General features: G+C 41.3%; 1 protein-coding gene across 6 annotated transcripts in view; it reads right to left on the bottom strand.

Annotated features, from left to right (window-relative positions):
• Positions 1 to 367: 367 nt before the first annotated feature.
• Positions 368 to 18,629, bottom strand: part of LEF1 (lymphoid enhancer binding factor 1) — a 105,306-nt gene continuing 87,044 nt past the window's right edge. For 3 of the 6 annotated variants that reach the window (XM_006272890.4, XM_006272888.4, XM_019500102.2), the window contains 2 exons: positions 12,852 to 12,900; positions 368 to 1,517 (listed from right to left, as the gene is read on the bottom strand). In XM_006272890.4, coding sequence (XP_006272952.1) covers positions 1,438 to 1,517; positions 12,852 to 12,900 — 129 coding nt within the window. In that variant the 3' untranslated portion in view covers positions 368 to 1,437. Of the gene's footprint in view, positions 1,518 to 4,035; positions 4,225 to 12,232; positions 12,274 to 12,851; positions 12,901 to 18,629 lie in introns of those variants that run through there. The other 3 variants (XM_006272889.4, XM_006272891.4, XM_059722129.1) reach the window with 2 other exon arrangements.

The raw sequence follows: 18,629 nt of genomic DNA, 5'->3' as shown, positions 1-18,629 counted from the left end.
TCCTGACAGCAGCTCAGCATCACAACTTCTGAAAACATGTTCAATACACTTTCAGTAGCAAATCAGAAAATAAAAAGACTTGGTCTAATGGGAGAGCAGGCTTGCCTCAGTCAGGTGCATAAGAAAGCAGCAAAGCTGGCCCCATCCTTGTCCTCAGACCCAGAGCTGGAGGCTTTAGTTTCCCTTTAAAAAGATATCAAACATTTACAATAGTCCCCACAAAGAAATGATCTGACAAGTCTGTGAGCCTAGAAATTGCTGTAGTTCAATAGGATTGTTCCTAGCTGCTACAGATTCTAGTCCTTGCAGTGTGAGCCAGCTCAGGTTTAATCACGCAGGTATTTGTTTGTTTAACCAGACAAATTACTTGCATTTTATTACAAAGCTTTTATTAAAAAAAAACCAAAAAAAAAAACCAACCAAATGCTCAGCACAGTAACTCAAACTGGAATGACAAATCAGTTGACAGTATTTTTGGCAAAGGCTGTGCCTTACTATTAAAAAAAATGGGTACATCAATGCTCATTTCAACAACTGGCATAAAATCCCACTAACAGGCTAACAAAAACAGATACAAATACAGAACAATTGAAGTAATAATTCAAGTGCTGGGCTTTGTACAAGGAGGAGGGCAATAGATGAGGAGGAGAACTCATTGCAGTCGAATTTGCTGGATGTATTGCTTATGTTTTACAGAGAGTAGATGAAGCAGGACTGACATGTCTACTGACCAGGTGACTTAAAATTTATTTAGTTCTATAGGACACTGTATTACACAGACTGAGAGGCCACTATTTGTTACAAATAGTTTAATGAAAAAGCCACCCTTTCCATACAGGCTTTTCCTCTGGCAGAAAAAAAAAAGGACTTCTTTTTATTTAAAAAGAATCTCAGATCTTTGAAGCTTCTTTAAAAGCTTGCAGCTAGTAAAATATACACCAAGGAAATGAAAAACTAAAAGTTAAAATATAAAAGCATTCAAGTTTCTTAAAAAAGCTAAAACCAAAATTGATCCTGTCTCACCATTAAATAAAAAGAAGTGTGAGTGGGTCTCCCTTGACCAGACGAGTTCCATTCCTCAGCGTGCTGGGGCCGGGGGGGGGGGAGAGAAGGAGAGGGGGTAGCTGTTGGTCTACGTTATTCAGTTGGCTGAAGCAGGCAGATGCAGCCAAACTACTTTGCTGCCGACTCAATGTGGACGCTGATGAGACATGGGCTTAGGAGTGCAAAGTGGAGATGGAGTGAAGACAAAAGCTGTTCTGCTGACCCAGGAGTTCTGAAATGCTCATTTGATCTCTTTATATCAGGGTTGGGAATCTCGTGATAGTGAAGGGTTTTGGCAGTGATTGTCTTTATGGTTCAGTGTCTCTAGCAGTGACATCCTAGACAGACTCCATGGGGGGGTGGTCTGCATGGATGAAGGACACACCTGGGGTTTTAACAAGCTTCCATCTCCAGAAGGGGTCCTGGTGTTGCTGCCTTGGTTTTGCATGTCGAGAAAGCATTTCTTTTCCCACCTAAAGAAGGGGAGGGGACAAATGTCAAAAATTTGCTTCCAGAAGTTTTTAAACATTCGTTCTTAAGGAGACCTTGAAACCAAAACACTCTCCATCTAAGAAACCCATGTTGATGGATACAGTAAAGCTATGGACTAGTGGTATTAGTAGATGGTACTTTTGAATTATCAAGCTGAGTTTGTCGCACTGCTGTTGCATATACACATTGAAGGGTTTGGCTCTTGCTCCATTCAGTGCATCACTCCGCATTATTAGTAGCTTGATTAAAAATATTTAAGGTGCCCATACCTCCTAGATTGGGTCCCTAAGGAGTGAGATTTAGACAGAAATAATTCCTTTTGTTGAAGGCTTTTATTTCCCTGCCACAGTTGACCTGGACATCACTTATAGAGGATTAGACATCCTCAAACCTCATCATTACAAGAGTCAGGGTCAATTAAGTCTCTGGCACGAGTTTCAAGTTCTACTCCATTTCAAAACAAAGAAATCCTATCTTAGTAGGCCCTGCGGGGGAGTCTGCTGTGAGGCAGAAAAGCAGTGTCCTGTGAATATCTGCTGTAGCATGAAACTGCATTGGTAAACAGCCTGTCTTACCTATTACCCTCAGGTATATGGCTTCCAGACCTTTCACTTGCACAAGAGACTGCTGCCAAAAGCCACAGGATTTAAACTGTCTGATGGCAGAGCCTGCAAGGATTATAGGATGGCTAATATTGTGGGATGCAAGGTCAGCAGTGCAAGCCTGTAGGTATTACTCAGTCCTCCCCTTACCCCCCCCAACCCTTGTCCCATCAATGCCCCCCAGAGAAGCAGTCCGCAACATTAGGTCTTTGTATTACATCAGCCTGCTTTGTAATTGCTGATTCAGTCATCCAGACCCTCCTGACTAAGATGACCGAATTAAAGACTCCACCCGGTGACTGACTAGTGAGTCAAGCCACAGTGCAGGATGGCAAGTAGAAAATTTTCCATATACATCTCTATGGTGGTGTTGGCATTGCTGGTATCTCATCAAAACTTACCCAGTGTTTTCTAAGCTTTCAGGAACTGCACAACAAACAAATGGGTAAAGGTTCTACCAAGCGGAGCTTTCATAATTGCATCAGTCCTGGATTTCAAGAAGCAAATTCTTTTTAGCTAGCCATGGTAAGAAGTGACAAGAGATCTTGAATCACTTTGAATCATACATGCTAAGACACTGTACACAAAACAGGTTAAGTGTAAACAGTATTAGCAGCTGCCTGATCATAACTGATTATGACTGATGCCAAATCATACATGAGGTTACATTCCTATTACTGACAACAGGCTAGAGCTATTCAGAACTGTAACTAGGGTATGGGCAAAGTTAAATAAATGTATCAAAGGTGCCAGTCTACACATTTCCCCCAGCAGTTTAAGCTGAATAGTGTGTGTTAGTTGCAGTGTTTTGTCCATTAGCTGGAAATTATTGTTTACCATTGTTGTAAGTGAGGAACTTATACAAGTTAAAATTCTCAAGGGATGAAATCTACTGAGATCAAGAGCCTTGTTGGGTCCAGGACAGCTGCTTTCAATTCGGGTGCCATGAGATCCTTTTAAGTGCTGTGCAACCTTAGCACTGTTAGGCACGCAGATGCCTACATATGATTCACCAGGTAAACCCAGAGTTTTCAAATAGGAATTTGTAGGTTAAAACGTCCAAATGACTGCACTTTACCCCTAGGCTACAAACATGCACTGTGTTTCTCCTGGGACAAGCCATTTTATCCCAGGGAAGTTTTCACCTGTTTCTGTACTTGGTAGCCACAAACAGAGCAAAAAAAGCCTTTTAAAAAGCATAGTCAAAAAGTCCACTGGAAAAGCAACTCTTTCAACAGAGGTGGTCTGTCTGGACTAATTCAGTTCCTATTTCCTCATAAAGTCATCCCAAGCCCCAACTAAAAAAAGCCTCCTTAGCTTCCTGCATGTTGTTTTAAAGTAGCCCAGCGCTCCGCGACACATGGGGATCAAAGAGCTATGAAGGGCTCTACCTTTCCAAGGAGCACGAGAGCCAGGCCAAGCAAACAGCAGAGGAACACTGGTGAGAGCACCCTGCAGATTTATATTTACTTTGTGCCTTTTCATCCCAGATTTTCAAAGGTTTGGTCCAGGTTGCTCTTCCTGGGAAGGTTTTCCTCTCAGTCTTACATGAAAACATTCAGCTTCCTGTTGAGGAATGGCCTTGAGGCGCCAGGCCAGTAGTTCACAGCAGTCTGATACAAGTGCTGTGATTCAGAGCTACTCCCCATTAGCAGCCAGGAATGTCTACTTCACCGAAGGAAATGAAATGCTCTTCTGTTGAGACCATTCCCTGCCACCTCCCCCCTCTTCCCTTACCAGCAAGCTGCCTTTGAAGTCAGGAGGTTAAAACAACGGCCACGGCCTTGCTCTGGCCCTCAGGTTTTAAACTGAGGCCTTTGCTGCTTTTGTGAGTCAAAGTGCAACTGTAGCAGTTTCTGGCTCACAATTTCATAACCTCTGCCTACTCTTCAGCAGTAAAAAAAAAAGGAGACTGCAAACATGATCCTAGTTGTACAAGGGTGGCAGAAGCAAAGAGGAGACCTAAAGTATTTTTATTCTTTCCAGAGGAATACTCCAGAAAAGTACACACTAGCCTTTCTCCAGCTGCACGTTTTTAAGGTGACAAGCTTGTAGTAGTTCGTACTGCCGACGAACCAAATAGTACCTTTAAAAAAAAAAAAAAAAAAAGGAATGAGAATGGTGTTGCCTTTCAGATATAAAACAGGTCAAATCAGGATTCTTTTCAAGAAACCACAGGCATGTGCTAAGGAGACTGAAGACTTCCCACATCTAAGACTTCACTGGGGGGCTGTAGCTGAAGTCTCGCCAAGCTAGGCATGCCCTAGCACAGCCCAATCCACAAGCAAAGTCGGCACAATCAAAGGCTGCAATTACAGCTCCCTGGCTGTGGTCAGGCTTCAAAGAAAGTGCTGCAAGTCACATTTTACATATGTGAAGTCTTGAGCCTCCGCCACAATAAGAGCCACTGTCTGTGCCGTTTGCAGCATAGATCTGACTGCAGCAAAAAGAGAGACCCTTGAAATGAGTGATTTGAATAGAAATAAAAATCAGACATTTAAGCTCTCCCATTAACATGATAAAAACAGAACTTCAGTAACTGGCAGCACAGGGAATACAGCCTCCCGATGCAATTGGAGGTTAGCTAAGTAATTTTTCTTTTTGCTAAAGAACAAGTGGCACACTTTTGCCCTGCTTTTGGCATTGTAATGGGATGAACTGTATAGCTTTGAAGGCCTCAGCATCCTGATCTCAAAGATGTTACCAACTTGTCATCTCTAAACCAGGCTTGGAGAGGCTGAAACAATGTGAGCCAATGGAGATTACACAGCTTCAAGTGGGGGACTGGAAGTGGGCTGTGTTTGCAATATGCTGGAGGCAGAAAAAGGAAGTAAGTAGAAGGGAGACTCAGCCTTTCAGAAAATGCAATAAGAACATTAGTGTACTTTGGTGTGGTTCACTGAAATTAAGATACTTTGTCCTACTGGGTGGATTTCAGTAGAATTCAGTTAGACACAAGCTGCAGGGGGAGGTGGGGATTTTACACTGTCAAAATATCCCCTTTAGGGCATCTTCGAACAATGTTTTTAGGGCTATTCTGAAACCACTCTTTTGAAATGCTGTGCTACCAAATATAATACAAAATCAAGTCAATGCCTAAAGGAAATGCTTGGATAGAGCCACCACATTCGGCCAGTGGTCTAGCTTGAAAATGAAGCCAAATATCAGAATCCTGACTGAAACAGAATCCCTGGCTTCCATACAGCACTACCCAGGACTTCACAGTTTCCAATCTGATGCACTAAACTATGTCATTTGAGCAGGGGTGGCAGTGGACTACCAGAAATATAATTTCCCCCTACAACCCCAGAAAAGTGTATTAGCATAATATTTTTTCTCCTTTATATTCTCCCATAATTATACCTTCAGAAGTGTCAGAAAGTAACATGGGCTCATTTTAAAAACTTGTAAAAACCCCACAGGAGTTTGCTTAACTTTGAAATAGGCATTTATTTTTACCCTGAAAACTTACTCTGCAAATTTCAATCAAGATAAGCAGAAATATCATCCATGTTCTTCCTTATATCACCCAGAAGGTGTCACTGTGTTCTTTACATGTTTTACTCTGTAGTTGTGATAATCCAGGAAAAGTGGGAAACAGTTTCTGTTTGGTAATCTCTGTTATGGGGCCAACTACATGGTTGGGAGAGTAGTTAGACTAGCTTTCAGGAACAAAGTGCAATTCTTAGGGCTGGGAAAGGAGCAGATAGAGTTTTCGGCTGAATCTGCTCTTCTCCTAGGCCTGAGAATGGGTGCTTTGGATCTAACATCTCTCCCCACTATATAGTTGGCCCAATAACAAAGATTACCAAACAAACTTTGCCTCTCCTTGTTTGTATGAGACTTTAACAGTACTTGTTATCATGTTTATCAATTTGGCTTTTTCATGGTATAAAAAGACCTGGAAGAGGAAGCTTTTTTGGCTCGCCTTTCACCTTAGTAATATCACTAAGTGTGAGCTTCCCTAGATTTGTTGGAAGACCTGCTCTCTCTCAAGCCTTTTGTGTGCTTTGAGATACTCCTCCCAAATTAATGTTTAAGACAATATCTATTTCAACAAAAAGCTTTCAACAGTGACAACCTTTCTGCTCTCCAAGGCACAAATTGCACTCCCTTTTTTCCCCACCAGCAGAGAGTCTCCAGGAAAGATGAGATCTGAATTCCTCATGTGAAAATGGCTCTCTTATTTTAAAGTGGAGATTACCTGTATAAAGCATCAGAAAAGACCATGTTCCCTTCCTTCTCTGCTGGTGGCTTAAAAGTTAAGAATGGACCATACAACTAACATAGTAGAACTAATTCCTAAGAGTGGCAGAAAAAGATATTTCCACAATCAATTAGACTTTGAGGCGCGGCATTTGTGCAGTATAGCCCCTCCCCTGCAGTAAAGAGGGTTTGTACCTGGAAAATGCTTGTATAGCCATCTTGCCTCAATCCACACATGCTGTTTACTGAAACTGGTTTAAGTCACATAGGAGATGTATGTAACTCTGAAATAAAAACTATCCTTCACAACTCCTGCCACATGAATATATCCATCTTTGCAGGATCTGTTTAACTCTCCAGTCTGTCAAAGGACCAATACTTCATTACTCAGACAAGCTGCATCAAAATTGTGTTATTAAAAAAAAAAAAAAAAAGAAAAAGCAGAATCATGTGTGCTTTCTATGAAGTTTAGAAAACCCACTGGTCAGCTGTAACTGCGATAGTCTTCTTTCTTTTCCATGCCCCTTTAATACTCATTAGATGTAGGCTGGTCTAATTTATGTTCTGTTTAATCACAAACTCACTCATTTCTTCTACTATTCAGAAATAAAGAGAATTACCCACTGCCCCCAAAAAATCTCATCCCCTGCTGCATAAAATTTGGTTCTGATTCCCTGAAACAGAATTGATACTTGAGAGGCTATTTTTCATTGTTTAAATTTGGTATAAAAGGATCAAAACCAGACCCTTTAAATGCTGGGACTGGACATTAGAGTTGTTTGGCTATTTCTCCTCGTTTGAGAGCTCTATTGCACCAGATGCGCTAAAAATTGCTATGAAGAATATATTTAATTTCTCTCTGGTTGCCACTAATATGGATATGTCACTGTCAAGTTACTTTACTGCTCTTTTTAATTCTTCTAGGTATTCCAGAACATTTGAAGATGTACAGTACAGCTAGGGAGGACTCTACTGCAATCTGCCATGTGTCAAGTGAGGTACCAGTTGCAGTTATTGTACCTGGCAAGTTAAATATTTCCACATTTTGGTGCAGAGTATTTGAAGTAGTTTTGTTGTCCCTCTCCAATTCCTCAGTCACTTAAAATAGTTATTCTGGCCACCACATTACAATCAGCACGTCTGTTTCTGCCAAAAAATAAAACTGAATGGGGAATCTGAACTCTCCGCTTCCTAAAAGCAGTTGCTGCAATTTATGGCTTTGGTAAGGAAGCTTGCGCTCAAAGTAAACAAGCTCCCTTCCCACAAAGAGGCATGTGATCTTTTCATTATCAATTCCTTGACTCAAACCTCTCTCCTTCCCCCCCTGCCTCCAGCCAGTTTTAACATAAGCAGGCCATATGATGCCTTCCACTTGATTCCAGGAGGAGAGTTTTTCAGCAAATACATATATTTCAGGAATTGTGTAAGTAGCATCTATGCAAAATACCAGCCACAAAGATGTTTGCTTGGAGAAAAGTTTTGTCGTGATACTTTGGAGAATACCTGGACGGTCAGACATCTGTGTCAGCATTTTCCAACAACATTACTGAGGAGATTAAATTCTGACAACACTTCAGGTTTTACAGCAACCAGGCTGGCATGGGGCAGAGGTTGGAAATGATGATAAGTCATCAGGAGTGAAGCAGTAACCAGTTAGTTTGGGTGCGCACGGTTGGAGAAATGGACATGTCCTAAAGCTACTTACTACCTTGCTTCCACCAGTTATCAGTAAATCACAGAGAAACCAAAACATTTTGGAGATGTGCTGAAATATGCTTGGACAAACCTTTCAGTTTCCTTTAATCCATTTCTGCTCCTTGGATCTCTTCCCTTCCTTTCTCCTTTTAACCCCCCCTTCCCTATCCTTGTCACTTGTGTTCCATTACGTACACATTTCTGGCTGATTTTGCCTGCTTAGGCCTTATCAGTTTTCTCCTTTGCTTACTTCGGCTTTCCCTCAAACCACTGAACCCCTCTCTGCCACCTCCAGCCTGCCATACTACATACCCTCTACAAAGGCAGGAAGTCTCACGCTTTTGGCATCTTCAAATCTCATACTCAGTAGTATATCTCAGCTAGAGTCAAACACATTATCACTGGACAGTAGTGACTGCAACAGCCTTATTGTGGACTCAGTAACTCATTAAAGGAAACCGCATCATAACTGTGGGCAAGCTGTACTTTGGACTAGATTCAGAAAGAGTACTTAACATAACCTTAGAGAATGGCTATAGTTTATATCAAAGTTTTGGATGATCTGAAGCAGTCTGCCCATTCTTACTGCTCAGCAGAGCACATTTGTAGTACCCTGGTATGTTCATTCAGCATATGTACATACATGCATGCAAGCAAGCCTGACGAAGGGTTTTTGAACCCGAAAGCTTGTTTAATAACTATTCTCCAACCATTTGGGTTGGTCTAATAAAAGATATCAAATTCACCCAAGGAACCTTGTCTGCAAGCACATACGCACGCATGCACATTCTCCTTCAGCAAATATCATCCAGTAAGTTGCCTGCACACAGGTAGATGGAGTCAACAAAACTGTTCTTTCCCAAGGTGGAAAAGATACCTACCATTCTGAAATTCCATGTTATAAACTGAGGATAGAGAAACAGGCATTACAATAATTCTCATGCCCGTTGTGGGGAGGACACTACACACTAAACATCCCTCCAGTTCTATTTCAGCTAATAAACTCTTATTCTCTATTATGCCATAAAAATATTCCAGTACAAATATTCCAGTCTAGGCAGGGCATCTCTTCTTAGAATATTAAGAGCAGACTGTCAAGAAATCAAGATTATCAAAGGAAAGCTGAACATTTTCCTGTGCTCAAGAGCTTTAACTACTGTATCAAATTAAGTCATATTCTGTTCCTAGTTAAGTCCTGTACATTAACTCTAAAATAAACAAAAGACCTACACCATGTATATTGAATAAGGCATTTTTGCCCACCTACAAAGCTTGAAATTGTGGCAGATTTGGAAATGTGATAGTAAGTTGAAAAAACTTCTGTTTTAAAGCAGCTGAAACCCCAGACTTAATCATGTACACACAATTTATTAGATTTGGCGGAATAACAATGCTGATACAAGAAGAAATTTGGCTAATTTTAACACTTTGGCTACCACCTTTTTCTTATTTGGGCAAATGGCTCCATAGAAAGGGCAGAAAGAAACCAAACGATGCAAAAAAATTAGACCTGTATTTTGTATGTCTGCTTAAAAAGGGGGGTTATGTATGCAAAATGTGGTCTGTGAGCAAACAGTCTACAAATATGACCCTTCATATGTGTTTTCAATTTGAAAATAACTGAAGAAGTCTTTGGAGGCTTTCTGCTTTATCATTAGGGGCATGTACAGAAGATCTTTGCTACTTAGAGTGGAACAGGATTTCAGGTGAATGAGTTTCTATTAAATAACATATTAGTTTTTAATTAAGTATTCCTAGGAAGGGACAAAGTATGTCTTCACACAGTTCCCAAACAAAATATGAATTTACAGATCCTCTGGGTGGAGCCTAGTGCTTAAAGCATTCATGTCTGTCAGTAGCTAGTCAAACTTCAGAGCAATTTTTATTGTGCAGGCTAGAAAAATCCAATGCTGCAATGCACATCTAAATACTATGAAGGAAAGGACTGCATCACATTGTCTGAAATAATTTCTGCTGAACAGAAAAAAATCCCTCCGTAATATTTGCTTGTAAATTTATCTTCTGCTCGCTTTTTGAAAAAGTACCCAACACATTATATTACAGCTGACGTGTCAAAGATATCACGCACAGGCTGAATCCAGCCCATGGAGCCTTATTATCTGGCCTACAATGCTGCCTTGTGGGTCTCAGACTGGACCTGCACACTGCATGTGAGGTACACCAGACTGGAGTGTGGTGCTAGTCTGGTGTGCGGGACCAGTCCAGAGGATATGCTGCTAGCTGCACTTGAGGCTAGGCCAGGGCACATACTGCTCATGGTACCATGCTGAACTGGCTTTGCATGCTGGATCCAGTACACAGGGCCAGTCTGTGGGCCTTATCCAACCAGAGGACTGACAAGCACCACTCATCTGAGTTTGACAAAAGTTACAATAGTCATCTCTTCAACATGACTCAACTTGGACTAACCACCAAGATGAACTGTGGTCTGTGCAGCTGCTGATTTGTATGTAGACAAAAAGGTTACGTGCATCACTTTGGCAAAACACAAAGGCACAGACAGAAGTGACAATTTTTGCCTGAGTGGAGGGAGTTTGGTCTGGGTTTTTTTCAGCCAGTGCTGGAGGGTGGGGTGGGTGGATTGGAATCCCTCTGAGGTGGGAAGACTCCAATTCACTCACCCCACCCTCTAGCACAGGCTGGGGAACACCCAGAATGAGCTCCCTCTGCTCCCTTTCCCCTCTCCCATTCTGAAAACAGTTCTGGGGCTCAGAGGGAGAAGCGATGTTGCTAGGGGAAACTAACTGCAGGAATCGCAACCAGCAGCTGGATTCTCCAACACCTGGGACCCAACAGCAAACTTCTGTTGGGTCCAGGGGATCATTATAGCATTTCCTGTGAAGTGCCACGAGTTGCAATGGGGAGTTGCTCTTCTGTGTGCGCCTACACAGATGGTTCATCCAACAGGATGCAGTTTTACTTACTCTTTTCAACATTAGGTTAAAGGATTCAGCATTGCTGTATTACTTACTACTGCCCTTCACAAGTTTGGAGCATGACATGGGCCTACTCGGTTTCATTTGTATATAGCTGATCTCATAACGAATGCTCACAGCCAGGTTTGCAAATACATCATGTAATTTGTTGATTGCTAAACCTCTTTTTTAAATCCAATGGCTGTAAGATTGCTTTTAATGTATGTTTTGACTCCAGATTTCCCTGCCAGTGGTTCTAGTACGAGTCATAGAATGGTGCCTGATCTACTATGTAAAGTAGACCACAGGAAGTAAAACCTAAAATATGAAGCAGTGACAAAAAATGTGGTTAAAAGCATGGGTGGGGAGCAAGGGAAAAATCTATCAGTATTAACATACATCTTGGAACTAAGAGTGAATTACTTCTTGCATAGTGTCCAGAATCCTTGACCTCTGAAGTTACTATCTTGGCTAATAAGATTATCACTACTTCGGTGGACTCTGTGTCCTGTATAAATAGATTCCAGTACACAAGGAAGAAGCCACAAGTCCTTCCAGTTTCCAGACAGAGAAATGAAATGCCACTCAGACTCTGGTCTGGTATCTAGTAGCATGAGTATAATTAGTTAATATCCACTGTTTAGTTAGTAGTTGTCTACCTGCGGGAAAGATGAGGTAAAGAGAGAAGCATCTCTAAGATACAGAACAGAAGTGGAAACAATATTAAAAAAACCTGACACTTAAAACCATAACCACAAGAAAGAAATTCTTAATAGCTGAAACAGTCACATTTCCTTACATCTGGAATTGTGTTAGTATATGTATGGATCATTCAACTATAAAGGCTGAATGAGAAAAGAACAACTAGAACACCCAGCCAGCCAGCATCTTAAAGGCAGCAACACATTAGCTGCATTACTAAAAAATTGCAAATCTGACCTGTTTCTGACCTATGAATTGTGTGACATCCTGCTGGCTGAAAGGGTTTGCATTGTTTAATGAAACCATCCTTGTGCTTCACAGGCAGACTTGCAGCTAGTCAGTGAGGTATGGTCAGATTGAAAAACATAAAGAGGAGATGGGGAATACCTAATAGATAGCCGGTATAAAAACCATCCATAATCAAAATAACATTGACTTTGAGATATGATACTTCTGTAATTTTTTTATAAATTGATATCATTGTAGAATTAAAGGTATGCAAGATGTGTATTTTACAGTTAAATTTGAGCAGGAAATCTTTAGAGATGTTCTTACCATGCTTCAGATGTAGGCAGCTGTCATTCTGGGGCCTGTACCTGTAGAAGATTGTTGTGCTTTAACAAATTTCCATTAAAGAGGTTTGTTTGTTTTTTTGCACATTCCAAATAAGTTTTTATGCTATAATTATTACATGGATTTGTTTTCGGTGCTTTTTGTGGTTCTTATACCAGCCATTTTTGTTGGGAGAAGTTAATTTTTTCCCCTTTCTTTAAAAAAATAAAAAAAAGAGAGGAAGAGAAGAGACCTCACTGATGCTTCGAGCCAACCTACTAGGCAGTTGTTAGTGTACAAAAATGTAAAGTATGATAACAATTTGATAGTAGCTACAAAAGTAAAGTGAAAGGTCTATTTAGTTTCCACTAAACCTACACAATATTTGACACATTCACTTATGTCAAAATCAAGATGAGCATGAAAGAAACCAAAGTAAAAGCAAGACAATGATGTTGGCAATGGATACATTCATCTGAAGTTAATATATTTATGTTTTCTCAAGAAAGAATGCATATTTGACATATTTTTAAAAAGGTGAAACAAAAATAAGTGTTAAAGGAAAACCACCCTAGAGTGAAACTGCACATTTTTAAATATAAGCAAGTCACTTATAACATACCTGATGCTGACTCCTGTAGCTTTTCTCTCTTCCTCTTCTTTTTCTTCCCCTAGAAAAGAAACTGTTTACTATACTATTATATACATTTTCTTCTGACGGGGGTTATAGTATAAATGAATACAATTTCACATCTGAATTGTATTGGCGCTCTGTTTTTTAAACATGGCCAAAAGAGGTTTTTATACCAGTGATTCTCAACCAGGGTGCCATGGCACACTATTAGGTGTGCAAACATATTTCACAAGATCAACCCAGAGATTTCAAGTAAGAATCCATGGTGTTAAAAATTCTGACCTGTTGTCTCTGAGTTCTTTGCAACAGAAACACTGCTTTATTATTTTTCCATAGTCAAAAAAATGAAGTGAAAACTAAGAGTCAGCATTTTCTAGGGGATGCCTCAAGTCCAAAAAAGGTTGAGAACAACTCGTATACACAGTTGCCTTCTTACTGGAACACTACCCCAAGAAGTGGGAACCCTGAGGAGCAATGCTTCCTTTTGCCTGAAGGGTTTCAAACTGATGCCCTCCCACTTCCAAGGAGCACAGTCTCCACCAGGCTAACACCCAGTCTAGGATGGAGGCATGCTCCACTTGTCCCATTGCAATGGGGCCACTGTGCACCGGGTCAAACAAAAATGCAAGATTCACAGGGCCAGAAAGAGAAGAAGAGAGAGTGTGACTGTAACCCCAAAGATGAGAGCAAGAAGGGTATTCTCCTGGGAGGGGCTGTCCTGGATTTTGATCTTTTCCCTAGTGCTACCTACAGTTAGAGATTACTTTAGGATCCTCCAGAATTACAAAGATATTAAATCCAAAGTAAAATTATAGTGAAAACTCAGCATAAAGGAGGAAACTAAAAAGCTATCCACATCACCACCCCCACAATTACTACACCCCACAACAGAGCTATCAGCATCCCTGGATCTTACAGCTGCACCTCCAGAAATGTTATATATCTCATCCAATGCACCAAATGCCCTGATGGAAAATACGTAGGAGAGACCAAACAACAACTGCGCACCAGAATGAACGCACACCAGAAATCTATCAAAGACAGAAATACCCAATTACCGGTGGGGGCACATTACTCACAGGAGGGCCACTCTCTCTCCAATCTCTCAGTCCTGATCCTCAAGGGAAACTTACACAACACTTCCCAGAGACGAGCCTATGAGCTCCATTTCATCAACCTGGATACTAGAGATCATGGACTAAACATAGACATTGGATTTTTGACACATTATAATCTGCCTGGCAACTGACTCCCCAGCCCAGCCCAGCCCCTGGCTTCTTTACTTTTCATTCCATCCAGGAAGAGCACACACCAACTGCTGAAACTTCCTTAGCCTGACGAAGGGTTTTTGAACTCAAAAGCTTGCTTAATAACTATTCTCCAACTATTTGGGTTGGTCTAATAAAAGATATCAAATTCACCCAAGGAACCTTGTCTGCCTACCCCTAATTAAGAAATTTCACTACTGAAGGTGATACTACCCTTCACGGAGGTTGCATTTTATTCACTTTGTCACATTTGATGGGATTAAATGGTGCCATGATCAAGAAAGGCAGGTACATCTTGCTCACATTAACGAAGAGACATATTGCATACACTCACTGCTTGCAATTTTGACATTTTAAATCAATTGATAGCAAGGGCTCGCTTGAAATAATGACTTCAAATGCAGTTTGTATTTATGAGTGACAGAGTCAAATGCTATTGTAAGCAAACAGTGTTTGGACAAAGTGATTTGTAAACAGCCTACTTAGCTTTTGTAACCAAATTGTTAATTCAAGAACCTCAAAGCACTTTTTGCAGACATTAGACCCTAAATGTCTTTTTGTGGCGAATATTCTGCCTATTTCAGATGTAAACTAAGGCAGGCCTGTCCCCTTACGTGCCCAGGGTCATGACTTTTTCCCTTTTTTTGCCACCAAATATAATGAATCTGGATACATCCAAGGAAGGATTTAGAGGGAAACAAAGCTCACTCCTAATAGAGTAATTTTGTTAGCAATCTCCTCTCTTCCAATGAGGATATTAATGTAAGTCAGAGGCGGGTTTTTTTGTTCCAGGAATATCATGAAAGTGGAAAGATGGAAGGAACTGAAAAGGTGCTTCAGGAAGATTGTCACTGTCAGTACTACAAATAACAAAGAATGCACTTGGGAAACACTCTTGACATTTCTGAAAGAGCTTGAACAAACCAGACCAACTAAAACAGAGGAGTCATTCTGAGACTGGATTATGTCTAACATTATTTTGTAAACTTCAGACACTAGTGCATTTGCCAGCAGCCACCAAATTTGACAAATTCAACATTTTTTAGATTTTAGGTACTGGAGGAATGCTGTCTTAGCTTTTAGTCTGATCACACAAGCAAAGTAATAACCCAAAAAGAAAACACTCAAATGATGGCTGCTCAAAGAGACTGACTGATAAAAATGCTCTCTTCTGAGCTGCTCTGATCATTGCCATCCCACCATATATAGTAAAAGGAGGAGGGACTGCAACAGTGTCCAAAAACATGCCATCCCGTACACTGTCTGAAAAATGTTGGTCTGTAACAAAGTAAAGTGGGCACAAGTAAGGAAGTAGATAAGAGATACAGATCTGTATATGGCATCTTGTCCTCCTATAGTGTCCATCACTGGGTTGTAAAGAAACTTTAAAAAATAACCACAAATCATAAAGCTTGACTTCAGAAAGCATATGCCAGCCAAAGATGTGTGTGGTAGCCGGGGTGGAAGAAGCACTTGGGGAGGGGTAGCCATAATTGCAGTTCCTAAGTATGTGGTTGATTTTCAAGCAGGACAATGGAAATACTCTTGCTTTTAAATACCTCTTTTATACTACTTATTTATTTGCTTCTGGATGCACTTCAGTATAGGTCTACTGACATAGTTTGGGTATTGGAAACAAAATCCTTATTTATCACATAACAGCTCATCAGCTAATTTACCTGTACTGGTAACTATTTCAGTGGCCCCCTCTAGATATTCATGTAAAGGCATGATAGGATTTCATGCATGATCCACACAATAACAGCTGTAGGATCCGGCATCAGATCCTATTGTGCCTTACTGCTGGTGCAGGAAGGGCCCAGGAATACAATCCTGGGCTCCCCTTGCACCAGCATACTAGTAGCAAGCTGCCATGGCTGGGAGTCCCGTCAGCAGACAAGACTCATCCGTGGCAGCCCGAGGACTGTCAGTTGACAGGACTCCCAGCCACAGCAGCCTGTGGGACAGTGCCATGGATCTGAGTGTCATCAGCTGTCGGAGATGCAGCCGCAGTAGTGCCTACTGCAACCCTGGGGCTGAGAGACCTGTCAGCTGATGGAGCTTCCAGCTGCAGGGGCATGGACCCTACAAATGAAAACTGGATAGATACCAGCTATAAAAAAGTTATTACATATTTTCCAGCTCTAACTTTATAGCTGGATGGACCTTTTAAGGCATAATAGTTAATTTGCACATGTAGCTAGTCTAAATTAATTGTGCAATTAACCAGGTAATGTATAGAGGAGGTCAACTTCTGGGGAGTAAAGTACAAAAATGTCATGGCAGGCCCCAGACTGGAAATCACCGTTTTTTCTACCAGAGCATGGAAATGCTCACCTTTGGCATGCTATGAAGTCCATCACTTCATTGGGATTTTGGCTGTGGTGACAGCAACAGGCAATATTTTATATTTACAATTTGATGGGGGTGGGGAAGAGGGATGAGTCTGTATCTATTTGACATTAACCAACTAATTCCAAATAAGTTCCTGCACACTCACAAAGTCTGATGGGACACTTAAAAAGCTGGAAACTCCAAAAACAGGGAGTGCCCTTATCTGAAGTATCACTAACCACCAAGCATCTCAGCATGGCATTTTTGCCTCATGGCCAAACATGACTATTAGTACGCTCCTAGCTGGACTTGAACATAATGATGGTGCTGCCATGGAGACATAAACTAGGTGTGCTGCCATGGAGAGATGTTATGGCAGTCCAATCGGATCTACTTTTGGAGCTGTCCAGACAGACCAACAGCATAAGATACCTAGTTTATTCATCTGTATTCCCTCACCCATTGCTGTTTCTACTATACAAGACACTGTTACAGGTAATGCACTGCTTCCCTCTGTCAACCTGTGGACCACTGCTCAGCAGATCATGCAGCTACACAAGGAGCCTGAACGAGTTGCAGCTTGGAACACGCTTTGGAAATGAGAACGCTATGGTGAGATGCACAAACACTGTGATGCAAGAGAAGAGCCTACAAATAGGCAATACAGGGTAATCTCTGACTGGAGATGGGGCTTAAGAAAGTAGCAAATGTGCTAACGAAAGTGGGAGTGGGAATCAGAGGGAGGGGAAAAGTATTTTCTTTGGTGACTTTCAAATGGCTTCTGACAACACTTTCATTGCCAAGAGCCTTCCCCAAAGAGTCTAAGTTCACACATAAATACCTGAAGTCATAGGTACTTCCAGACCTGGGCCCTATTACTTTAGCATTCAAGCACTAAAACCACCTTGTATAGTAAATGCAGCTATCCAGTTTTTACTGAAGGAAAACTACAAATGAGAAACTAAGGCCTTGGAGAAATGCTATATCTGTAGAGCTGTAGATGCCCTTTCAGTGCTGAAAATAGCAACTGTGTATATGCCCATACTCTATGTAGTGTCACAAAATGATATATCTGCCACAAAAAGTTCCTGTGTTAAACAGGAACATCTCTGCAGCACTACATTTTATAGTGCCACATATAACACAATGAGAGTTACATATAGAGCTACAGGCGGGCAATTTTTTGGTGCCCCCCAACTTCCTACAGTGCTCCACTCTGCCTCCTCGCTCCAAGGGCTCGTTCCCTGACAACCAGCAGTGAAGACAGCTGCAGCCCAGCCAGGACCTGGAGCTGCAGCTCTGCTTGCTGCCACACACTGAGCCAGTGGTTTTGGCACAGAGAGCTGCTGCCACTTCAGGGGTAGGAGGGGGTGAGAAGAGATGCCAAGAACCCAGAGTAGCAACTGTCAAAGATTCTGATTCTCCCTTCCTCTCCCCTGTTGAGGAAGGGAGACTGAGAAGGCTGTCAGTGATCAGTCTTACTGAAAGACTCCTGTGGGGGCAGGGAGAGTGAAGAAGCAGTGATTTATCACACCCTTGATAGTACACCACTGTGGCAACTTTGGCATTGCAGTCAGGGGGCCCCAAACACATGTATACCCCCATAGGACTGTACTTTTGTAGCGCTACAAGGTGCTAAGACACTGCAATACTACAAATAAATGTGCCCCCCAAGCCTAAGAGCATTTGATATAAAAAAAAAAACAACAATGAAACAGGGAATGGAGCCCACATCTCAGGGTCGGATTCCTTTTTCTGGAGGATCACAGGATTTATGTTTTATCACACAGCACACAAGCATGAGGCATTTGATCTTTTAGAACAACTACCAAGCACAGAGGTTTGTAAAACTCATGCCTCTTCAGAAATCAATGGGTGATGATAGTGGTAGGCTACATTTTTCAAGGCACTACAATCTCAGCTTTCCACTAGGTTCCTGGAAAGCTCAATTCCATCTGAATATTTACTCACAAAACACAACGATAAGCCACAATGGATAAGGGCCTGATTTTGGCAAGCTGATCTTTCACCTATAGGAACAGTAACTTAACATGAAGTTTAAAACTACATCCAAGATGTGCATCTTATTATTAAACAGTGTAAATCCTGGCCTCTACTTTAGATCTTAACCATGGTTTTCATCAGGTATAGCCATAGCAACACC

Source organism: Alligator mississippiensis, chromosome 2 (genome assembly GCF_030867095.1).
Source record: "Alligator mississippiensis isolate rAllMis1 chromosome 2, rAllMis1, whole genome shotgun sequence".
Taxonomy (NCBI): domain Eukaryota; kingdom Metazoa; phylum Chordata; order Crocodylia; family Alligatoridae; genus Alligator; species Alligator mississippiensis.
The sequence above is the reverse complement of the archived record's forward strand: the minus strand, read 5'-3'. Positions and strand labels throughout refer to the sequence as shown.